Source organism: Mustela lutreola, chromosome 9 (genome assembly GCF_030435805.1).
Source record: "Mustela lutreola isolate mMusLut2 chromosome 9, mMusLut2.pri, whole genome shotgun sequence".
NCBI classification, from domain to species: domain Eukaryota; kingdom Metazoa; phylum Chordata; class Mammalia; order Carnivora; family Mustelidae; genus Mustela; species Mustela lutreola.
Genome location: NC_081298.1, coordinates 126086878 through 126112219, shown reverse-complemented (window position 1 = coordinate 126112219; position 25342 = coordinate 126086878). Strand labels below are relative to the sequence as shown.

At 40.2% G+C, this 25342-nt stretch overlaps 2 protein-coding genes across 2 annotated transcripts in view; one reads left to right on the top strand and one right to left on the bottom strand.

The window, feature by feature from the left end:
- Positions 1-1682, bottom strand: part of HADHA (hydroxyacyl-CoA dehydrogenase trifunctional multienzyme complex subunit alpha) — a 47440-nt gene extending 45758 nt beyond the window's left edge. Inside the window, exon 1 of the mRNA XM_059132443.1 lies at positions 1527-1682. Within this exon, the coding sequence (XP_058988426.1) occupies positions 1527-1593 (67 nt within the window). The 5' untranslated portion in view covers positions 1594-1682. The remainder of the gene's footprint in view (positions 1-1526) is intronic.
- Positions 1683-1838: 156 nt separating this feature from the next.
- Positions 1839-25342, top strand: part of HADHB (hydroxyacyl-CoA dehydrogenase trifunctional multienzyme complex subunit beta) — a 33440-nt gene continuing 9936 nt past the window's right edge. The window contains exons 1-7 of the mRNA XM_059132444.1: positions 1839-1966; positions 9367-9441; positions 9551-9595; positions 14029-14128; positions 17074-17118; positions 20422-20521; positions 24284-24371. Coding sequence (XP_058988427.1) covers positions 9375-9441; positions 9551-9595; positions 14029-14128; positions 17074-17118; positions 20422-20521; positions 24284-24371 — 445 coding nt within the window. The 5' untranslated portion in view covers positions 1839-1966; positions 9367-9374. The remainder of the gene's footprint in view (positions 1967-9366; positions 9442-9550; positions 9596-14028; positions 14129-17073; positions 17119-20421; positions 20522-24283; positions 24372-25342) is intronic.

Sequence of the window (25342 nt, the reverse complement as noted above, 5' to 3'; positions counted from 1 at the left end):
GCACCAAAGTCAGACTCCAAATTTAATGCTTTGAATTGCTCTTTCATCCTATTTCTCCTGTCTAAGAAAATCCAAAGTCTCAATCATTTTACAGATGAGGAAAATAAAGATCCATTAGACCAAGATATTTGTCCAAAGTTACACTAGTGACTGGAAACCACATGACCTGACTACCAGCTCAGTGTTACAGCAGCCGCTAATCCATAAGCGGTATCTTAAAACCAATGCATAGGCAAGTTCAAATATATACATGTGATTTTCATAAAGCCTTAAACCATAAATGTGGAAAACAACAAAAACAAAAAAACTGTAAGGTAAAATGACCAAATGCTAATAGTTATATATGTGACTGATAACGCGTGACTTTTTTCTTAACTTTCCCCCGAATTTACGTATCATTTTTTTGTAATATTATGGTTGGTACACACACACACACACACACACACACACACACACACACACAGCAGTCCTGTGGAAACTACAAACATTGGTGGAGATTCAGAAAAAGTCTGAATCCAAAATTAATCCCTTACATAGAAGCCTCCAGCTACCAGCTACCGTGTTCAGGAGAAAGACATGTTACAAATGAAAATTCTTGATTAGCAGCCAGTATTAAGTGTAACACGCAATAGAAGGTTACATTTCACCCGACAGATTTGAGATGGAAGGAAAACGCTTGATCTTCCCTAATCACCCGCTTTAACCCTTTCACTGCCCGTCTGAAGAGAAAAATACAGCTAATGCAAACCTAACCGGCTACCGTCAGAAACAAAATCAGATTAGTTTTAAAAAATGATTTAACTTGGGGTACAGATATTTGCCCCACCCCCACCCCATCACCTTGCCCTCAGGGTGTCCACAGACAGGACAAGCGTATTCGTGTATTTAAAAAAATATTTCTTCTGGCAAGTTGCAGACCCTCCCCTTGAAATTTAACATACTATACCTTCACACTGGGATTACTGGAACTGCAACATTCGAGCTCCGTATTTAAACGTGGTAATAGGTACAGAACGGTTTTGAGGGAAAGGAGCTGGGAGCGGCAGTAATTCGCAAGGCTGGTCCATGACACCTAAGAAGCTTTTAGGACAGCTCTTGTCACGAGTAAGGTGATGTGGAGCCACAAAGAGGTGACAGAGTGGACCGTCCCCGTCCTCCTGGAACTCCCCATGTAGTAGGGTCAGGTCCGAAGCCATCACAGAAGAAAATAAGAGGGGCGTGACGCCAGAAGTGCGCCGGGGACACTCGCGGAAGGGGCTAGACCGGGTGGGCAGCACCCAGAAACGTGAGGTTGCGGAGCCTGAAATCGCGGCAGGACTCGGGAGCGGGGAGAGAGGAAGGGTCAGTCTGCGCAAGGGCACGCACAGGAGACCGGGTCCAAGCGCGGCATCCTTCCCCCCACGCAGGGCTGCGTTCCCCGGCCGGGCGGGGAGGCGACAGCGAAAGGGAGACGCGGCTACGACGCTACCTCAGGCTTCCCAAGAGTTCTGCCCGGGGCTGCGAGGCGCTCCCAGCCAAGGCCTCACCTGGGCAGCGGCGCATCCTGGAGGCAGTGGCGCGGCTCAGACTGCCTATCGCCCGTGAGGCCACCATCTTGAGCTGAAGAGGACGAAAGTGGAAAGGGCTCAGAGTGGGGCTGCGGGGCGGAGGACTTTTCGGCTCAGCCTGGCCCCAGATAGGCGCCCGACGTACTGCCTGACTAAAACCCCCTCGGGCAGAGTTTCCTTTGGCTCCTCACCCTGCCGTTCGCTTCCGGCTAACGACGGACGCCAGGGGGCCCACAGAGGAGGCCCGGTGCCCGGATTTCCAGACAGGCGGCCGATGGGCAGCCTGCGGGGTTCGGGGGCGGGAGTGAAGGGGGGGGTCCTTTGGGGAAGGACCCGACCCTGGGTCACGACTAGTCCCGGCACTTGAGGCCAAACCTTCTGTGTCCGCCGCAGCTAGAGCTCGAGTGGACGGAGCTAAGGTGAGATGGGCCGTGCGCTTGGCTCCCCGCCTGGCCTTTCCCTGCAGCAACAGCCGCAGCTCCTTTCCTACCTCCTGCGCCAGTGCCCGCGGCCTCCTCCCTTCTCCTCGGGGAGCGGAGGGAGGCCCCAGCGGACTGGGGCTGCGGGACCACTGCCATCAGGGCTGTACCTGGGACTAGCTTTATGCGTGTAGCTCTGAGCGGCGGTGTCACCGTGTCTTTTAACTTGTCACCTCGGGTTAACGACCTGTTTGCTCGTGTGTGTGTCGGCCTAAAGCGCTGGGCTGAATTGCAGTGTGTGTGTTTCCCCCGTTTTGCTTGTAGCCAGGTGAGCCGCTGTAGACATTTAGAACGCGGAGTTGGGATTACCCCGTCGGAGCTGCGGGACCGGGACTCGGTCACATGACCATGTCGGGCCTGGAGTGTGGCAGGAGTTGCGCTGTTTCTCCATCCTTGGCGGAGAATTAAATGTTCCAGAGGATTTTCTAACTTAGAAGGGATCTGCCCATCATCATCTTGTCATTCATTCCTTTCACCTTGTAGATGAAGCCCATAAATCAGCTGGGGTGGGCATATCTATGGCTACAGGTGGTGGAAATAGGGATAGAGCCCACGTCTATTAAATTTTAGTCACGAGTTCTCCGTTGCATAATAGCTGGTTTTATGTTGGAAAAATGGGTAAGAGTCCTTGAATAATGCGATTGATTCCAAACGAAATAACGTTAACTTGCAAAAGGGATTCTTGATCCCCGGAGGCCCTCCCAACTCATAAGATTTTTACAGTTAAAAGCTTGCCTTCTGCCCTCAAAATGCCCTCGTGCATATAATTATGTTCAGTGCTTACTATTTAGTTAAGGGGTAGTAAACTTTTTTGTTAAGGGCCAGATAGTAAATAGTTTAGGTTTTGCAAGCCCATATTGATATCGTATTTTTTTGTTGTGTTTTCTACAACTCTTCAAAAGTGTAAAAACTCTTGTTAGCTAAATGCCATCCTGTCTTGGCTCACTGTTTTGTACCTGTACTCTCAACGAGATCATAAGCTCCATCAGGGCATAAATGTTATTGTGACTTAGGAGAGGGGAGCTAAGTAGATTTATACCACTGCTCGGTAGTATATTAATAGCAAACATGTATGACCCTAGCTATGTATCAGGCACTGCCCTAAGTGTTCTGTGTGTATTAATTTAGTTATTCCTCTCAGCAACCCTTTGATGTAGGTGCTGAGATTATCTATATCTTACAGATGAGTTATCTACATCTTCCTCTAAAATAGAAAGATTAAGTTACTTCCTTAAGATCCTAAAACTACGGTGGAGCCGGGATTTGGATTTGGACAGTCTGGTTTTAGACTATGTGTCCTTCCATTGTGTCTTAATGATAGTGTTAACAGTGGGCTGTTAAGCCACTCCATTTTGCTTTTTTTTTTTTTGGTCAAGATTTTTGTTTATTTATGAGAGAGAGTATGGGTGGGGGAAGAGGGAGAGGGAGAAGCAGTCTTTCTGGTGAGCAGGAAGGAGCCTCATGGGGAGCTCAATTCTAGAATCCTGGAATCATGATCTGAGGCAAAGGCTTAACTGAGCCACCCAGGCAACCCTCGCCCCCATTTTGCTTTCATTACTTGCCGAGCACCTTCTTCCTTTCCCTTACTCCCAGGTGTCTGCTACTTCATGCATCTTTCCATAGTTCCACAGATTATGCCAGCCTACTCCGCTGGAGTTTCCATGCTTCCCAAATCCTTGAGTCAAAAAGGTCTACTTCCTAAAGCTTAGAGCAAATGATAATAAAAGTCAACCCTCCCACAAGGTAGTTTGCTTAGTCTCTCTTCCTTTTGAAACGTATTTTTAGTTAATTATTGAGTTAGTAATAATTATTTTTCAGAAACTACAGAGAAAATAAATACACCTATAATTCCACCACCCAGAGATAACTACTATTAACATGTTGCTTAAAAAAACAACAAAACCCAAAACATTTTGCTGTGTATTTTTCTGGACATTTTGTGTGCATTTGTATAAATATTAATATACATAGATTTTTAAGTGAAACTAGAATTACACTGTACATAAAAAATAAAATGCTGTAAAATTTTTTTTTTAAGATTTTATTTATTTTATTTGACAGAGAGATCACAAGTAGACAGAGAGGCAGGCAGAGATAGAGGGGGAAGCAGGCTCCCTGCTGAGCAGAGAGCTGGATGTGGGGCTCGATCCCACGACACCGAGAACGTGACCTGAGCCAAAGGCAGCGGCTTAATCCACTGAGCCACCCAGGCACCCCAAATGCTCTAAAATCTTAAAAAGGGGGGGGGCACCTAGCAGGGAGCCTGCTTCCTCCTCTCTTTGCCTCTCTCTCTGCCTACTTGTGATCTCTGTCTGTCAAATAAATAAATTAAATCTTTAAAAAAAAAAAAGCTCATTGTAACAGATTTTTTTGAGAAGAGAGGAATATAAAATGAAAGCGTCTTTTAAAAAAATGAGAAAAAAATGAAAGCTCCTCTTTAAAATTCCTTCTGTATATAGACTCTTAGCTTTATGAACTTTTTCTTTCTGTTATAAAAGTGGTGTCTTACTGTGCATATTGTTCTGCAGTTTGCTTTTTCATTTAGTATATATTGTGGACATTTTCCCGTGTTAGAATATATATGTATATCATGTCTTTTATTTTTCTTTTCAAACTTCTGTGCAGTGTTCGATGGTATGTTTGTACTATAATTTATTTAACCATTTCCTACTGATGTGCAGTTAGATTAGTTCCAGTGTCTAGTGTGCTACAGTGAACATATATATTGAATATTTCTATAGGCCAGAGATCTGTGTATGCTACACACACATCTTGAGTATTTCTATAGGTTAAAGACCAATTTTAGAAACTATTGGGCTCAGAAATTCACAACTTAAATTTTGTTACATAACTAAAAATTCCTTTCCAAAACCTTAACAGTTTACACTTTTATCAACTGTGTATGGAAGTGCCTAAATCTATTCTTACTAGAATTATGTGTTAACAGTATTGTTACTTTTTGCCAGGTTTACAACCCCACAGTGATACCTTGTTTTAGTTTTAAAAATGTTTTTATTGTTAGGGAGGTTGAACACTTAAAATGTTTTTATTGTTAGGGAGGTTGAACACTTAAAATTTTGATACTTTGACATTTTTATTTCTGTGAATTGCTCATTTGCTTTTTTTTCTTTTAGGCATGTATCAGTAAGGAACCTTTCAGTTGCAAATAATAAAATTCAACTCAAATTCAAGGGGATTTATTTTCTAACAAGGAGAAAGCACAAAAGGAGAGTGGGTTTTGGATATGATTCAGTTAGGGCTCTAGTTTCCTTTTTGGAAATTCTCAGCTTTGTCCTCTTTTGGGATTGATTGGCTCTCTGCTCAGACTAGTTTTTTTTCCTGTTTGCAAACTGTGGTAGCTGTGTTAAGCCTCAGAAGGAAAGATTTATATTCCAGAATTCTAGGTGGAATACTGACTGGAATGTCAGACTGACCAGATTATTATTCCTAAATCGAGTCAATATCACACACCATTGTTTTAGGCCTTGGTTACCTGAACCAATGATCTTGGCAAAGAGAATGAAATTATTCTGATTGATTTAAATCCTGGAGTTGGGCTGGATTCTATCCCATGTAAACTACGTATGGCAATTGCATAATGGAGTCAAATGGATATTTGGGTGAAAACCACAGATTCCATTATAGATTATTTTTCTTTTTACTATAATTTGTAATAGTTCTTTATGGGTTATGGATATTAACCCTTTGTCTGTTTTACAAATTACAAATATTTTCTCTGAATCTGTTATTTGCCTTTTAATTTTATTTTAGTATCTTTTTGCTGTGTAGATATTTTACATGTTTATCTAATTAAAACCATTATTTACTCTTTTCCCTTTATGACCTCTGAGTTTTGTGCCATATGTTGGAAGTCTTTCCCGGTATAAGAATATGAAAATATTCTGGGACGCCTGGGTGGCTCAGTTGGTTAAGCAGCTGCCTTCGGCTCAGGTCATGATCCCAGCGTCCTGGGATCGAGTCCCACATCGGGCTCCTTGCTCAGCAGGGAGCCTGCTTCTCCCTCTGCCTCTGCCTGCCATTCTGTCTGCCTGTGCTCGCTCTCCCCCCCCCCCTCTGATAAATAAATAAAATCTTTTATAAAAAAAAAAAAAAAAAAAAAAAAAAAGAATATGAAAATATTCTGATACCTTTTACTAGTGCTTTTATAGTTAAAATATGTATATATATAATTAGAGTAGTCACATCTGGAATTGATTTCTGGATGTATGAGTTACGGACCTAAAGTTTTTTTCCAGATAATTAGGCATTTCCCCCCCAAATTTAGTGAATAATTCATCTTTTTGCATTTGAAATGTTACCTTTTTTTTTTTGAGAGGGAGGCAATTCTTTTTAAAGATTTATTTATGTATTTATTTTAGAGAGAGGGACAGCGGAAGGGACAGACAGAGAGTCCCAAATAGACTCCCCTCTGAGCTTGGCCTGTTGGGTTCTGTCTCAGGACCCTACCATCATGACTGGAGCCGAAATGAAGAGTCGGACGCTTAACAGACTATGCCACTCAGGCGCCCTTACTTAAGGGAATTTGTATCCAAGACTGGTGTGGTGTCATATGTAACTTCTGGAACTGGGGTTCTCATCTCATGGGCTTGTTTGTGTCTCCCTGGTAGAGTCTTTTGAATATCCCTAGGGTGATAAGCCTAGAGTTTGGATTCCTTCATCTCTTCTCAAACCACATATTTGGAAAAATGTGATTTTTTTTTTCTTAAGTACTAGGGCATCCTCTTTTAGTCTATAAAGACCCAAGAGAAGTTAAACGAGCCTTTTATATTATTATTATTATTATTTTTTAAAGATTCCACTCATTTATTTGGGGGAGAGGGAGAAGCAGACTCCCTGCTGAGCAGAGAGCCAGTGTGGAGCTTGATCCCATGGCCCTGAGATCATGACCTGAGCCAAGGCAGACACTCAACCAACTGAGCCACCCAGGCCACCCCCCCCTATATTATCTATCTTTTAAAGGCTTTTATATTATCTATTGTATTTGTGTAACAAATTACCCCCAAATTTAGCAGATCAAAACAATAAAAATTTACTGTTTCGGACAGCTTCTGGGGGTGACTTAGCCGGGTTGTTCTGACTTGATTTCTCATGAGGTTGCAGTCAGAATGTTGGTCAGGGCACTCATCATCTGAGAGTTTGCCTGTGCTTGAGGATCCACTTCCAAGTTCAGGTGACTGTTGGCAGGAGGTGGCAGTTCTCATCATGTGAGTCACTTCATAGGACTGTTTGAGTTGTGCCAGCTGGCTTCCCCCAGAATGAGTGAGTGATTGGAGAGAAAGAACAAGAGCAAAGCTGCAGTATTCCTTATAGCTTAATCTCAGAAGTGACATATCATCACTTCTGACATATTCTTGTGTTTACACAGACCAACTGTGGTACACTGTTGGGGGCAACTGCAGAAGGGTTTGGATACCAAAAGCTGGAGATTATTGGGAGCCATCGTAGAGGCTGGCTGCCACCATCTTCATAGGCATATATCATCAGTTTATTCTTCCCCCTCCTTTTTTTTTAGGTTAAAACGTATTTCAAAATTGAGAAATTATAAAACATGGACAATGACAAGTCTGCCTTACATCCTGTCCTGTAGTTACTCAGTTTCCTTCCTTTTTAACGTCTTGTTTCTACTTTCAGGGATATTTTATAAAGATACAAGGAAATACATATATTATTTTTCCTCTTTTTGACATGAACAGTAGTAGCTGTACACTATTTTACACCTTATGCAGGTTAACAGTGGTTCCCTATCGGTACATAACCATTTCCTTATCTTTCATAGCTGCATAATATTTCTTTGGGTGGTTGTAGTGTGGTTTACTTAACCAGTTCTGTACTTTTAGTTCTTCTGATATTTTGCTATTATGAACAGTGGTGACATGCTTCATTTTGCGTGTGCATTAGTAATGTCCTGGAAGTAGAAGTGGAATTGCTGGATCAAAAGTTGGATGCAGTTACAGTTTGTTTGTTTGTAAGATTTTATTTATTTATTGGACACAGAGAGAGAGAGAGATCATAAGTAGGCAGAGAGGCAGGCAGAGGGAGAAGCAGACTCCCTGCTGAACAGAGAACCCAATGTGGGGCTCCATCCCAGGACCCTGAGATCACGACCTGAGCCAAAGGCAGAGGCTTAACCCACTGAGCCACCCAGCCACCTGCAGTTATAGTTTTGACAGTCAACTGCCACATTGCCCTCCCTAGGGATTGCCCCAGCATGGCCTCCCAGCAGCGTGTTTGTGCCTACTCTTAGCACAGAGTATGTAAAACCTTCCAGTCTGCCAGTGTCACAGGTCAAATATTGTATCTCTCTGTGTGGTTTCAGTTTGCATTTCTTTTAGGAGTAAGATTGAACTTCTTTTCATGTATCCAAGAGCCATTCGTTATTTCCATTTCTGTGAACAGTGTGTTCATGTCCTTTGCCCATTTTTTTGGTACTGATTTGTAGGAATTCATTTTTTAAGAATTTAGGGGTGCTTCTAATATATTTTAAATATTTTTTAATATGTAGGGTTTTAATGTTTTTTTTTTTAATTATTTTGAAACAATAGCAAGCTTATTAAAAAGTAGCAAGTGAGGGGATCCTGGGTGGCTCAGTTGGTTAAGCAGCCAACTCTTGATTTCAGCTTAGGTCATGATCTTGGGATTGTGAGATCAAGTCCCCCATTGCACTCTATGCTCAGTGTGGGAGTCTTTTTCAGATTCCCTCTCCTTCCAGCTCACTCTCTTTCTCTCTCGAATAAATAAATAAAATCTTAAAAAAAAAAAAAAGGTAGAAAGTGCAATACACAAAGTTTTTTTTCCCTATGGCATTTGGATGTAAGTCGCTAACAGGACACTACATCAGCCCTGAACACTTTAGTATACATTCACCCACATATGAACATGCACAAGGCACTAATCACAATACAGCCTTCAGAGTCAGCAGATTAACATTGGTGTCTTCATGGTCATGTCCATTAACCTCTCTACTGCTTTGGCCCTAAAGAAGGACATAAACTCTGGAGCTAGACTGCTCGGCTTCAGATCCCAGCTCTGCCTCTTGCTAGCTGTGGATCTTTGGGAGAGTCAGTCAATCCCTGCACGCTTCAGTTTTCTCATGTCTTACAAAGAGTGTAATAATAATAATGCTTAAAATTGTTGTTTGCACGCTATGAAAGCCATGTCAGTGTAGCTGTAAGAATATTATTAGAGGAAGGATAGTTACTTGGTAATACATTAAATTTTACAGTTCTTTATAGTTACCACGGATAAGATTATCAGAGATCATAGACTAGAAGCCACAAATTGCTCAAATAATCCAGGATATATTTTTGTTCTTTTTTCAGATTTCAGAATGACTTCCATGTTGACTTACACATTTAAAAATCTTCCCAATACATCAAAATGGGCCCTGCAATTTTGTAAGTTTAATTTCTTCTTTCTTTTTTTAAGATGAGATTTAGATTTATAAGCAACTTATACAGGTATTGATTGTACTGCTTTATGTAAACCATTTATTTTATCTTCTAGTTGTGAGACCTCTGAGCTGTTCCTCCCAGCTGCAAGCTGCTCCAGGTACAGTAGTTTGTAAAATAAACATTTCTGGTTTAAATGTTAGATTCTAGAGCTGTGAATTCTGAATAAAACCCAAGACTAACTTGCAAATTCTCCCTTTTCTCTGAGCAACAAGAACATCACTGTTGCCTTCAAATTAAAACACAGTATAGGGCTAACCAGTAATGATGTTGCGTGGTGTAGAGTCGACAGGATGCTGCTGCTGGTGTCATGGCAGTGCCATGAACCCTGCTGGTCACTTCATTCAGCTGTCAGTCTCGGAGATGGTTACTATACAGACATTCTTAAGGCAAAGTCAAATTTTTAAATTTGCAGTTAGTGATAGACTTCTCTATTAATGAGCATAAACCTCTTCCCAAAATGTGGGTGACTGGGGAACTAGTAAATAAAAGAATGTTGTTGGGAACGCCTGCATGGCTCAGTCAATTAAGTGTCTGCCTTCGGCTCAGGTCACAATCCTGGGGTCCTAGGATCTAGCCTTACAACAGGCTCCCTGCTCAGTGGGGAGTCTGCTTCTCCCTCTCCATCTGCTATACCCCCTGCTTATGCTCGCTTGCTTGTTCTCTCTCTCAAATAAATAAACAAAATCTTTAGAAAAAATAAAAGGATGTTATTTAGTCAATATGAAATGAGTAAGTAGGGAAATGTATTGATTTTACATGGTCATATAGACCTTTGGTAAACCAAGTGTAGATCTGCATCTTGAAGGCATCTATACCCATTATAGGTATGTATCTTCACTGGTCAGAGCTAAAAACATTCTGACAGGTTCATACCATTATTCTCTTTGCCTGGGTCCTCGAATGACCTATGGCTTATGATTTTGGTTTTATTATGGTATTTCTACTTGGATAATAGTTGGATAGAAAAGCACTTTACCAGAATTTAGAAGACCTCTACTCTATTCCAATTCTGTCTCTTTCTGGGCACTGTGGTCTTGAATTGGTCACTTTACTTCCCTGTGCGTTAATTTCTTTGTCTAAAAAATAATAATAATAATAATTTTAGGCTTGTTGGCCTCAAGTTATGAAGATATCTCAAAGTACTTTAAAAATTAAACCCAATATGAATGTAAGATGGTATTTTTATATTTTATATGTATTGTCAGAAGTCTATTAATCCCACCTAGCGAAGTTTCATCTTGTCATGCAACAATTATATTTCTTCTGGCTTCTAAATTCTAGCTAGAAAGTGGATTTGTCTTAGCTTCATGAAGAATAATTCCTTTTTGTCTCATTTACCTTTTCCGTAATTGAGATGTTTGCCCACATGGTTTTGCTTTGCAGTCACGCAAATGAACCTGATTCTTGACAACTGGGAGAAGGTCAAACTGAATACCAACAGAAGGAAAGCATTTATCTGGCATCTCATGCATTTTTCTTTATACCATTCTTTAACTGTGTTTGTGTTTCTGTCTCCAACTATATCGCAAACCCTTGTAAGACTGGAGCCTTTTTGGTGTCTAACAGTGATTTGTGCTAGCGCTGCTGAAGATCATGTACCAGAAAGCACAGGATAAGACAAAGGAATGTGACCACCTGATTTGTTGGGAGGGAGCAGGCTTATGCTGGACAGGTTTTAGGTTGTAGTAATTTTGTGACATATTCCTCTTGAAGCTCATGTGAATGTCCCTGCTTGACAGGACTCATAGGGTGAAGGGTTTAGAATAGAAGGATACAGAATTTATTGATGTTTTCAAGTCTTTAGATGGGACTTAAGTGTCTGATGGAAATTTTGACCGATTCAATGGTTATATCTCTACTTGTTATGTATCTATGTGTATAAACATACCATATACATACACACACCACTGAAATAATACATGACACATATTTTATCTGCTTTGACTTCAATTATATGTGTAAAATACAGAATGTATATCAGCCATAGAATCCTAGGCTTTGGTTTAAATTTGCAATTAGTAATAGGCTTCTCTGTTAATGAGCATATACAAGAGGACCTATTTCCAAAATGTGGGTGACTGGGGAACTAGTTGGGAGGGGGTCATCTAGTCCAGCAAATAATAAAGTTTTGGCAGGGCAGGGACTAGAACCCAGATAGTTTAACTCGCAACTCAGATTCTGAGAGTACATTGTTATTGTGTGCCCCTATGCTGTGGGATACATAAAAAGGAGCCTTTGAGAAAATTCTGATGTGGGTAGGAACCATTGTGCACGAGAAACAGAATGGGAGTCCTTTGGGTGGCGGTTCAATACATAATGAATAATGAATACTATTTTTAAATTTGGCTTGTAGTATTAGTTTAATTACTTTATAATATGCTATATTGTTTAGAATAGCTAATTTTTGCCCCAGACGTTGCCACAGAAGTTCAGAGGCTAGAACCACAGGTAACTGTAGTTAATCAAGGAAGGCTTTACTAGGAGGTGGAATGTGCACCAGGCCTTGCAGTATAAGTAGGAATTAGACGGACAGAAGAGGCCACTCAGATGAGAGGGTACATGAATAAAGGCAAGGATGCTGAATGAGCAAATGAGCAGTGTGAGGGCTTGGGGACTCGCTCATCTTATTACATGCTGAGAAAGGGGAAATTCTTTGGGATGGTTAAGGTGGAACTAGTAAAGCAGGGAATTCATTGGAAGAGACAGGATTTGAACTTTATCTCTAAGTGTATAAAAGGGACATGAGCTCAGTGGAATGACATGATGGCATGATGGCATGTCATCTGACTTCCCCTTAGTGCTTCATTCTCTCCAAGGTCAGTCCGAGTAATCTGCGGATCTTTTAATTCAGTAGCTTCTTTGCAGTCCTCGTTCTCCTTAAGGATTGAAACACTTGACCATCTTGTGCTCCCCGATACTCTCCTGCTTTTGCTGTCACGCACTGTTCTCTCCTGACTCTCCTGCTGCCTCCCTCTCGAGTTTACCTTTTGTCCCACATCTTCTCTCTGTCCTCTGAATGTAGGGAGGTCACAAAGCCAAGTGTCTTTAATTGTGTAATGGACACACTCAAGTGAAGGATAAGAGGGCCGGAGTGTACTACAGCTGGGGAGTGTTAGAAACCAAGCAGCTCTAGGGGCCGGCTCCTTTGTTTTTCTCATGGTCAGATAGTATGTCACTTTCCCGGCTTTGCTGCTTCTCTCTTTATATCCTTCACCCTTCCTGCTGGCTTCTCTGCTCACTCAAGCTTTTTGCTGCTGCATAACTGGCTTACAAGTGACCTCAGTTTGCTAGTACCCTGGTTTTTCTTCATGGCATCCTTTCCGCCTCAACTAATTAGTGTTTTTCTTTATGCTTTTTTGTGTAGATTCCTAAGAGAGAGAGCCTGTCTGGCATAGCATATCACTTATAGAAGATGACATGGGTTTTTTTGTTTTTTGTTTTTTTTTTTAACTTTTTTTTTTAAGATTTTATTTATTTATTTGAGAGAGAGACAGTGAGAGAGAACATGAGCGAGGAGAAGGTCAGAGAGAGAAGCAGACTCCCCATGGAGCTGGGAGACCGATGAGGGACTCGATCCCAGGACTCCGGGATCATGACCTGAGCCGAAGGCAGTCGTCCAACCAACTGAGCCACCCAGGTGTCCCGGGTTTTTGTTTTTTTTTTAAAAATATTTTAATTTATTTTTATTTTTTAAAGATTTTATTTATCTATTTGACAGAGTATGAGAACACAGCAGGAGGACCAGCGGAGGGAGAGGGAGAGGCAGACTCTCTGCTGAGCGGAGACCCATGTGGGGCTCCATTCCAGGGCCCCGAGATCATGACCTGAGCCAGAGGCAGATGCTTAACCAACTGAGCCACCCAGGCACCCCAGATTTTTATTTTTTTAAGTAATCTCTACACCCAGCACGGGGCTTGAACTTAGAACCCAGAGTCCAAGATTTGGGTGCTCTACTGACTGAGCCAGCCAGGTCCCCTTTGACTTTTTTTTTTTTTTTTTTTTTTTAAGATTTTATTTATTTATTTATTAGAGAGAGGGATCACAAGTGGGCAGAGAGGGGGGGGAAGCAGGCTCCCTGCTGAGCAGAGAGCCCAATGCAGGGCTCGATTCCAGGACCCTGACATCATGACCTGAGCCAAAGGCAGAGACTTTAACCCACTGAGCCACCCAGGTGCCCCCTCCCCTTTGACTTCTATCATGAATGACAGACAGATGTCACATTGGTTGTTTTCAGTGTGATTACCAAACATTTGATAGAAAGAAACAGTTTTCTTAATGGCACGAACACCCTCTTCATTAGGTATAATCTGTGTATTTACCTTAAATGTCGTTTGGAAACTTGTAAATGCTAGTCTGTTTCTTGGTGGTTTTGTTTTGTCTTGTTTTTTTAATTGAAGTAGTTTGATAAATGGCAAATGCAACTTGGTGTTGAATGAGGTAATTCTGCTTAGAATGTCTCTCCTTAAAAATGTAAAAAGTCATCTGACTTCATATAGTTGTACTAACAGTTCTTTGAACTTTATCTTAAAGCCACCCAGACCAAATCAAAGAAAACCTTAGCAAAACCCAACATAAGGAACGTCGTAGTGGTGGACGGTGTTCGCATTCCGTTCTTGCAGTCTGGCACTTCGTAAGTATGAAATGATGGTGCTTTTCTTTTTCTCTCTTTTTCTTCCCCCAGCTTTATTCGGGTATGATTGGCAAATGAGAATTGTATATATTTAGATTGCGCAACATGATTTTTTAATTTTAATAACTCATGATTTAATATACATATACGTTGTGAAATAATTACAGTTGGATTAATTTACACATCCATCACCCCACATATTTTATTTACTTCTTTTAAGATACTTTCAAATGTGGTCTTTATAGGGGTACTTGGGTGGATCAATCAGTTAAGCATCTGCCTTTGGCTCAAGTCATGATCCCAGGGTCCTGGAATTGAGCCCCTCATCAGGCTCCCTGCTCAGTGGAGAGTCTGCTTCTCCCTCTCCCTCTGATCCTCCTCCCCACTGGTGTGTGCTCGCTCGCTCTCTTTCTCTCTCAAAAAAAATTAGTCCACTATTGTTAGTGGACTAATGTATGGGTAGCATTTTTATGAAATTAATACAGAATAAGTTAAGCTAGTGGTAAAATAATATGGAAAAATTTATTTTTCATCCTTTCTCATGAACAAGCCTGGTGTAGTTTTAGATTGAACCAGCCCTATTTTGAAAACCTAGTGTGGGTCCAGATACCTTGGTTCCAACAGACATATGCTTTCTTTGTCTGGAGATACTTCCATTGTTTCTGTGCTTCTTCAGAAGTTTGAATACTGAGGCTGTGGGCCTACAGGTATTTACAAGGGCCTTTAATTCATTGCTTTGGCCTCCTGGAAATGATCAGAATTGCAGTTGATAGGCTGGTCCAAATCCCAGCATAGCACAACCCCAAGTAAATGGAGCCAGGGTGATCTTAGATGTGTACAAAAATTTCCCAGAACCAAACTGCTATTCTCCTTAGGCTTTTCCTCTCCTTTTTTGACCCCAGGTGAGGCCCCGTCTGTCCAAAAGCTGATAACAGACTTTGGTAACTAGATTCAAACTAAATGAAGCAATAGTTTTATTCCGCTTAGGTTGTTTTGGTGTTCGTATTTTGAATAAGCAGTCACTACCTTAAAAATGCACTGGGGAATGTTAGGCATCTGCTAAAAATAGTGAGTCTTATCATGTATAATATAGAAATATCTTGAAGATATGTTAAGGATAAAGAGTATGGTACAGAGCAGTATGTGTAATGCACATTGTTTGTGGAAGTTACATAGTATACATCTACACACACACACACAAACAGTAAACGTTCTTTTTTAAACATATGGTTTAGGGGCATGTGGGTGGCTTAGTTGTTAAGCGTCTGCTTCGGCTCAGGTCATGATCCCAGGGTCCTGGGATCAGCACCACTTCGGGCTCCCTGCTCAGTGGGAAGCCTGCTTCTCCCTCTCCCACTGCCCCTGCTTGTTTTCCCTCTCTTGCTGTCTCTCTATCAAATAAATAAATAAAATCTTAAAAATAGATAAACATGTGGTTTAGAATCTAGAGAGTATTTTCTTATAGAAGTAATGCTGTAAGTGGTGGTGACAGAGTGTTACATCATAACCCAAAGAATAAATATTTGTATGAGTCCAATCTGATATAAATAAGTGATTGAATAAATCCATACATGAGGAAGAAGGGACACATCTTATTTACCAAAGAATTTCAGCTAACAGATGTAGCAGAAACAAGGAAAATAAATAAATCACCATTAGAACACCATGGTAATAATTGCTGCAAGCAAGATCTGTGAATGAATGCTAAAATTAGTGGGTGGGAGATGTTGAGAAACAGGATATTTTGCATAGCCTCAAACTCTCTTCCCCCAAATATTCATTAATAACTTTGATGCTTTTAATATATGTCCACAAATCCTTCTTTATTCCTTCTACTCTGATATGGAGCTACATTCTCCCGTTGAGTTGATAATGGGACTAGTGAGTCCTTCTCTACTCAAGTTGAGTACAGAAGGGGAAAGATGGTGGAGAAAACTGGCAGAGACTATCATCACTAGGAATAAGTCATGTTGCTATCATGTATATTCTGATATGAAGCAATGAGAAGGGCACTTTTCCTCTGTGGTATTCTTCCCCCAGACCCATTGACTCTAGTCTTCAATTGTCAAGGTCACAAAAGACACAGAAAGGCTGAGAAACTGTCACAAATTGGAGGAAACAGAGGCATGACCACTACATGCATGGATTTGGTCTTGGAACAGACAAGTAAGAAGGAATTAGTAGAAAAATTGGTGAGACCCAGATAAATTTAGCAGCCTAGTGAGTAGTATTTGCCAGTTTAATTTCTTAGTGTTGACTAGTGCATCATGGTGCTGTAAGATATTAGCATTAGGGGAAGCCACACAGAGGGTATTCAGGAGTCCATTCTATCTTTCCAGTTCTGTCGTAAATCTCAAATTATTTCAGAAAGTTTCTTTAAAAGCCCTAATACAAATGCCAAAGTCCCTTTGGGCATTACAAAATAAATAATGTATTTTAAAAATGAAAGTAAAGAGTATTTAAAAGGTGGACTTTAGTTTTATTTTTAGAGAGAGAGAGAACAAACAAGTGGGGAGGACGGTCAGGGAGGGAGAAGCAGACTCTGCTGAGCAGCGAGCCTGAGGTGGGGCTTGATCCCAGGACCCTGAGATCATGACCTGAGCCGAAGGCAGACACTCTACTCAACGGACTAAGCCACCAGGCACTCCTGGAGCTTAGTTTTAAAGAGCATGTAGCATATGTCGTACTGAACAGTAAGATACTGGGCCACATCTTTGTTACATTCTTAGCCAGCTCAGTAGGGGGTAAGGCTTGCCAGAACATTCCCCAAGACAAATAGTAGTCACACTGTTTCTTCATCTGAGATGATGGACTACCTTAGATAGCAAAATGAAGGCATTTACAGCAGCTTGTGTTAGCTGTTATCTCTACGGATTTCAAATAGAACGAATGTGTTTTTTTTATTAAAGTTCTAGGCTTTTATTTTGTTTCTTTTCTTTCCCCAGGTATAAAGACCTGATGCCACATGATTTGGCTAGAGCAGCACTTTCGTAAGTAAATGCAGTTTTATTTTAGTTCTTATTTCATTAAAAGCATTTTCTCTAGTTTTACATGTAAAACAACGTGTTTAATAGAATTTCCGTATCTAGGATATTCTAACTTTTATGTGGTGAGAAACAAATACTGGCCTTTTAAGATTTATTTGTGCTTTTTTCTGGCCATAGGTACAGTACAAATTCAAGCATAGGTATAGTACAAATTCACGCAGCTGTCAGAAATGTTTATTTTGAGGTCTTGGCAAATAATCTCTTGGCATGACAGTGTTCTTTAAGGAGTGCTGTAGCTAGCTAGCCAGTATAAACTGATCAGAGTAAATACGATATATATATATACATACACACACACACACATTTATATATATATATATATATATATATATATATATATATATACACACACACACACACATATATATATATATATATTTACTCCGAAATATATCTCTCTCTATATATAGAGATTTTATTTTAGTAAAAAATTTTTTTAGTGATCTGGTGATTATTTTAGACAGCTGATATTTATCTAGAAAGAAGACTAGAACGAGACCTAAAGATTCATGTGTAAAGCAAGTGAGAATATAAAATTAGGTGTAGTTACCTGAGATTGAGATGGATGAGGACTTTGAGGAAACTCCTACAATATGTGGCTATTTGTGTGGTGGGAATAGCATGTAGAGCATTATCTCATTTTTTATTGATGCCTTGCCTCAGTCTCTTCAACCAGCCACAGGTCTTTTTTAGTCTGAAAGAAAACCTTTCAGTTGCCCTTTCTGCCCATCTAGTTCTTTTTCTTCTCTTCCTGCCAGACTTTAAGAATGAGTGAAAGCAGCAATTGCTTCTCTTTTCTTACTGTCCATCTCCTTAATCTCGTAATGATTATTTCTGTTCCTACTGTTCTTCAGTAACCGTACTTTGGAAGCTTCTCTTCATCATGGCTTTGGGGGCATTAAGTGCATGAGTCTTTCTCCTGGCTTGGGTCCTTTTGTATTCTGTAGCATTGACCTCTCAGCTATACCTGATCCTGTCTTCCTTTGATTTCTTAATATTATGCCTTTAGGATTTTCCTTCCCTTTTCTGAATGACGCTTCTCTACTTTTTTAAAAAACTGAATCTCTTCCTCTTTATCTTAAAAGTATTTGGCAAATTTTTATTCTTAAAGCATAGTATTTTTTTGTATGCATGCTTTTCCCTAAAAGAAGAATCTCATCTAAGTATTTATTTTTTTTTATGTGGAAGACTCCCAAATCTCTGAATTTGACCTCTTTTCTTAGACACTACAAGTATAGCGTATCAAAAATAAAAATTAAGAGGGTTCCTGGCTGGTAGAACATGCGACTTTTAATCTCAGCATTGCGACTTCAGGCCCCATGTTGGGTGTGGAGCCTACTCGAATGAATGAATGAATGAATGGGTGAAAGGAAGAAAGAATAGCCAGCTTGTTTTCCTATTTCTGATGTTGGCGCCATTTCTGATTATGATCCCAGACTGGTGCTTTGCAAGTTTTCCCACAACTTTTTTTTTTAAAAACTGTCAAATGTAAGATAAAATTGGGAGAATAATACAGTGAAAAAACCTAAATACCTCTTACCCAGATTTAATCATTGTTAACCATTTTGCCATGTTTGTTGTATCTATGTGGTTTGAAGCTTTTGGCAGTAAGTTGCAGTCATCTTGAGGCAGAGATCTTCAGCCCAAAATACTTCAGGGTTTATTTCCTCAGAATAAGGATCTTCTCTACTATCTGGGATGTCATTATTGTGGCTAAGACAATAATGATGATTCCATTACTAGTAATGTTCAGTTCCTAGTCAGATCCCCCATAATTGTTCCAAGAATGTCTTTTCTTAGTAGTTTTTATTTTCCCTTCAAATCAGGACCCAGTCGAGGTTCACATTACAAATGGATATGACTCTTTAGTCTCTTCGATTTAGAACCTTTTCTTTCTCCTACCAACTCTTTCCTGCCCCACATGATAATGACTTTTTGAAAATCCTAGGCCACCTGTCCCATAGAATGTCCCATATTTTAGATGTTTCTTCTTGATGATATTTAACTTCTCTTTTGAATTTCCTGTAAACTGGAAATTAGTTCTAGAGGATTGGTTAGATTCAAGTTAAACGTTTTTTGGTAAGAATGCTTTATAGGTAAAGCATGTGGTATTCGGTCATTTGAGGAGGCACATGGTACATGATTCTAAATCTAACCACTCAGTCATGGTGGTCACACTGCCAGGGCTTTTGGTTATAAAGGTACACTGTTTTCTTTTGCAATTAGTAAGTAATCTATAAAGTGATATGGTAGCACCATGTTCTCCAACAGTCTTTGACCAAGTGGTTTTAGCATTCATCTGTCAACCTTAACGATGAATCAACCTTGACAATGAATGATATCATGATATCATTGCCTCTGATATCCAGTAGGTGCTCTTTAGAATATGGAAGTTCTTTTGAAACTCCCCTTTTTCCTTTCCTCCCCCAACTCCCAAGTATATAATCAGCCACCTCTCTCAACCCTGGGGCAGCAGCTCTTTCTTCCCATGGGTCACCCCATGCTTTAATAAAACCACCATTTTGCACGCCCAAAATCCGAGTTCAAGATACGCTCATTCTATTCCTACTGGCAACTGGAGTGTTACTGTTTCTAGTTTCTGTTGGTGGGCAGAGCTAGACAAGTGTATGTGTGTATAGACACACATGAATCGTGTTTCTATTGAGACACCAAATTTAAATTTAATATACCTGGTATTTTACTTCAGTTCTTTGATTTTATAGCTTTTTTGTTTTTTTGTCTTTGATTTTATATCTCTTTTCTCTTTTGACTGAAACTTAGGTTTCTACTAATGTTACTTTGTTTATGTATCTTTTATCTTTTTCTGGATTATTTTTGATTCTTCCTATTTAATTTCTCATTACCAATTGAACATCAAGTGTTGACTTTTTACTTATTTATTTTTAAGAAGATTTTATTTATTTATTTTGAGAGAGAGAGAGAGTGACATGTTCATGAGCCAGGGGTAGGGGTAGGAGCAGAGGGAAAGAATCCCAAGCAGACTGAGCCAGAATCAAGAGTCGGACATGTAGTGTGCAACCGACTGAGCCATCCTGTGCCCCTAAATGTTGACTTTTTAAATCACTTATTCATTCATTTCTTCTTGTTGAATTAAGAAAAAAATACGGTCTCTATTCTTTTAAATTCAAAGTTAACCTCTTAAAAGAAGTACAGTGTTTTATCTGATGACCTCTGGCAATAACTTGGTGTGTGAAATGTGTTTTTGCTCTGGATTTCTACTCTCAGGGGTTTGCTGACTCGGACCAATGTCCCAAAGGATGTTGTTGATTACATCATCTTTGGCACAGTTATACAGGAAGTGAAAACAAGCAATGTGGCTAGAGAGGTGAGTAAAACTCTGTATTGTTCGAAGAGATTGATAGGAGAATCACCTTGAATTTTAGTTAACAGAATTACTTTTTTAAATTATTAAAATTCATTAAGGCTATACATATATTTTAACTATTTAACTTATTTATTTGAGAGAGAAAAAGAGAGGGGGAGGGAGAGCATGAGCAGGGAGAGGGGCAGAGGGAGTGGAAGAAGCAAACTCCCCACTGAACAAGGAGCCTGCTATGGGGCTCAATCCCAGGATCCTGAGATAGTGACCTAAGCCAAAGGTAGGTGCTTAACTGTGCCCTCTCATTAAAGCTATATTTGACTTTAATTGTGATTTTACAATTTGAATAACAAACGTTATTTAATATTTAAGAGTTATAAGGGTGCCTGGGTGGCTCAGTGGGTTAGGCCTCTGCCTTCGGCTCAGGTCATGATTTCAGGGTCCTGGGATCGAGCCCCACATCGGGCTTTCTGCTCAGCGGGGGGCCTGCTTCCCCCACCCTCTCCTTTCTCTCTGCCTGCCTCTCTGCCTGCTTGTGATCTCTTTCTCTCTCTGTCAAATATATAAATTTTTTAAAAAAATATTAAAAAAAAAGTTATACTATAAATCAAGTAACATATACTATGCTAATATATTTATTCTATCCTATAAATCAAATCGAGTATTTAAGCTGCTTTCGGATATATGTTCATTTGTCCTATCTCTTAGGATTATAGAGATTATAGCAAAGTATGGCTAATACGACTTTTAGTAATGTTACTATGGCTACTAATTAACTTAAAATTTCAACATAGTGCAAAGAACTTATTTCGTAACGTGGTTTTTTGTTGGAGGTAGGTAGCCTTGCTTATTCATTTATTCCCATTAACTGGATGACACATGGGGTGTTGTTTTCTTAAACGATTTCACAGGAGTTTACTTTTACCCTAGTTGGCACAGCTCCAGGTACTGTTTATTGGTGGCAACCAGGGTGATAACCGACCTTGAAACTTCTGTGACGTGTCATACAGGCATTTCATAGTGAACAGTCCAAACGCGTCTTCTGGGCTTTGTTTCAAATTGGAAATGATTATTTGGATAAAGGTGACTCCACATTTAAGGGTGCCAATAAGCATTTTCTTTATTTTTAATGTTGTTCCTGCATATTACTGTGTTCAGTATAGTTGTAGAGGCAAGGATTTCCATCACTGTCAGGTAGGGGGAAGGAAAATGAGCAGGCCTGCAAGTACTGGGTCTACCCCACATCTTTCCCTAACAGTACATATTAACATTGCTGAAGGCCTGGCACACCTTAAGCCCACAGAATCAACTGTATAATATTAGAGAGGCAGGAAAGAAGAACAGAAAGGTGTTTTTTCTCCCCGTCTTGATTTTTTTGTTTTGTTTTTCTTTGGGCTTTCACATTTCTAACTGTGTTGAATATGACAATTTTAGGAGTGTGTCAAGCTATTCATAATACGTTTTCAACCTTTATATTCTGGGGGAAAAAAGCTCTTATGGGAGCACTTAAAAAGTAAATACCGAGTGTTTTGATTTTCTTAGTATTTCTATTTTATCCTAATTCTTAAAGCCATAATGTTTTTCTCTAAGTTTTGTCGGAAGATTCTATATCTCGCGCGCATCTCAGGTATTAATCGGCCAGCATTTGCTTCCCTCCCCCTGCCGTATCGCGTTGCAGTCTGGGTGATTTTTGTAGTGCTACAGGGAAAGGTGGTCTTGGGGGAATATGTTATGAAGAGGTCTCTCTACAGATGCATTTTAACCTAAAAGCTAATGTGACCTCCAGCTGGAGAACTTTTTAAGGACTTGTTGTCTGTATTAATAATGTTCAAGGAAATCCTAAAGGCTCTGATGCCGAGTTCCCATGAACCTGAATTTTCTGAAAGACCTCTGTTTATTTCCCTGCTCTCCTATTTAACAACGTGGCATCTTCCTCCTTTTCCCTTAGTGTACTAAACAGGGCCTAGGCTTGCCTTGAGAGGTATTATTCAAGCTTTAAATAGAAGCACGTGGACAAGGTTCGCCAGAAACCACTTCTATTTAAAACTCTTTCAGCCCTGAGAGCCAGCTGGGGCCAAGGGTATAACACGTGCTACAAAGGACCTTGTGAGGATTAGGCCGTAAGGACCTCAGTGCCCTTTCCACTTGCCCCACTGGTGCGTGCTCCTTCTCTGCCCCCTGGAGATTGACTGCTTTGCTCCTTTTGAATATGGTCTACATTGAGAGGCTCACATACCATTGCCAGAGTGTAGTTTTCAGCAAAGTAGGCTGAGCACCTAGTATCAAACCTACCTAGAAAAACCGGAGGATGGTTATGTTGCATATACAGTATTGAGACACACTTGAATTTCTAGATGATGGTGTATAGGGCGTGTAAGATAGTAAAAATCAGTGAAGAAATCTGGAGTCTGAGGCTCAGTTTGATAAGCGTCTGACTTTGGCCCAGGTCACGATCTCAGGGTCCTGGGATCAAGCTTGCATCAGACTTCCTGCTCAGTGGGGAGCCTGCTTCCCATGTGTGTCCTCTTTCTGGTTCTCAAATAAATAAAATCTTAAAAAAAAAAAGATACAGAGCCTCCTTAATATAGATTTTAGAAACATGTTTTTCTTTTTACTAAATTACAGGAGATCTTGTATTCTGAGCACAGTTAAATGGTTTGAGAAAATGGTCAATAAAAAAGAATTCCCCTCGTGGGAGCCCAAATCTCATGGTAAATAGTGCGGGGGGTGGTTGGTGGGGGGGGCAGTGAGAGCATTATTTTTAAAGTGTAACTTTAATATTATAAACATATTTTATTGTATCTATGCATTAATTCTTTACATATGCAAAAATGGAATCAGAAGTTGATTTTTTTTTAGCATCATAATTTTCCCAATTAATAGTACAATGAAGTAATAGATATCTTCATTTCATGTATAACTCTTACTATGCCATCATGACGGAGGCCATTTTGCAAGATTAATGGAGCTCCTCAGTTCTTGTCAAGACCCATCAAATTATTCTCTTTTAAAGTGCCTGTAAATGTCATCATCCAGGACGGATTTCTCTTTTTCCAGTTGTTTACCTGGTCTCACCCTTATTTGTCAGAGGCTCACTCGGGGCTCAGGCAGTATTGCACGGGTTCTTTCATCAGCTTGAACTCCTGTGTATTGGCAAGTTTTCCAGTTTGACTTCATGTTGGCTCTACTGTGCGCTGTGTGAAGTATGAGACGGTCGCTGAGGGAGATCAGCTGGCAGTGAGAGGAGTGAACTCAGGGGAGGGACCTGAGTGGGAATTTTGCTCATAGTGGTCAGTTCTTTAGAAGTCACTTTCTGGTTTGATGACTTGTGCTTTGCCACTAAGCCTTTCAGCTGTAGGAACAGAGATCATGAGGTTTCTACTCCACAGTATGTTTCATCATTCCATCAACTGTATTTAACAGGTTTACTTCATTGGAAAACTTAAATTAAAATTGAATTATGTGTTGATATTTTTGAAGGCTTGGGTCAAAGCTTGGCTAAGAAATTAGGTGACAAAAAGAGAGTATCGTAGCCTGCTACCACACTAGACACCAGCCATCAAGAATTTCGCCGTGTTTGGCAATTAATGGCTAGATGAAAAATGAGTAAGCCATTTCTGTGATGGGCTTAATTTTATTCAAATATTATTCTAGAGTATTAACTTCAGTGCTTTCCTGATTCACCATAGAGAGAAATGGTGCTCAAAGCATCATTTCCAGGTAGTTCTTCCTATAGAAGTGACCATTTCATTCATGTATTTCATGAAGGCTGCCCTCGGAGCTGGCTTCTCGGACAAAACCCCTGCTCACACTGTCACCATGGCCTGCATCTCTGCCAACCAAGCCATGACCACAGGTATGTTTACTTGAAGACAGAAGGTACCTGTTAATTCTCCTTAACTGTTTTTTAAGATTTATTTATTTATTTTAGAGAGAGAACACATGGCGGTTAGGGGCGGAGGGAGAGGGGGAGTCTCAAGCAAATTCCACGCTGAGCACAGAACGCGATTCAGAGCCTGATTCCAAGACTCTGAGATCACAACCTGAACAGAAACCCAAGAGTCGGACACCTGACTGACTGTGCCACAGACACTCTTGGGACGCCTGGGTGGCTCAGTTTGTTAAGCGGCTGCCTTCGGCTCAGGTCATGATCCCAGCGTCCTGGGATCGAGTCCCACATCGGGCTCCTTGCTTGGCGGGAAGCCTGCTTCTCCCTCTGCCTCTGCCTGCCACTCTGTCTGCCTGTGCTTGCTCTCGCTTCTCCCTCTATGACAAATAAATAAATAAAATCTTTAAAAAAAAAAAAGAAAAATACTCTTAACAGATCTCTAAATTTGTCTTTTTTTTTTTTTTTTTTAAGAAAAATAGGGTTGCATCGAACATTTTTTATTTTTGTCAGTAGTTCTCAGCTTTTTTCTTTCTCTCCGTACTTGAGGGACACAGCCATTCCTTAGTTACTCCATCAGTAATGTGGCTGGCCACAGTAGGGATTATCAGGTAGTAAAGTATGTCTCTAGGAGGGTGCTTCTGAATTTAAGGCATAAATAATTTATAACCTGCTAGGTTTTAAAGTTAGGTGATTCTAATGTGATATTCTCCCATGAAGATTGTGGCATCAGTGATAAATCACTGCTGTAATACAGCTCTTTCCTCCACTCTCTTCTCACACCACTGGCATTTTTATAATTAGTTACAAGTTCTCCTAACAGACCTTAGCAAAAAATCCTGGGACATTTTGCAGCTTTGGCCATTATTATGAAAATTGAGGAAACCTGAAACATGTCGTCATCATGACATCCTAATAGCATTCTTAATAACAATGACATT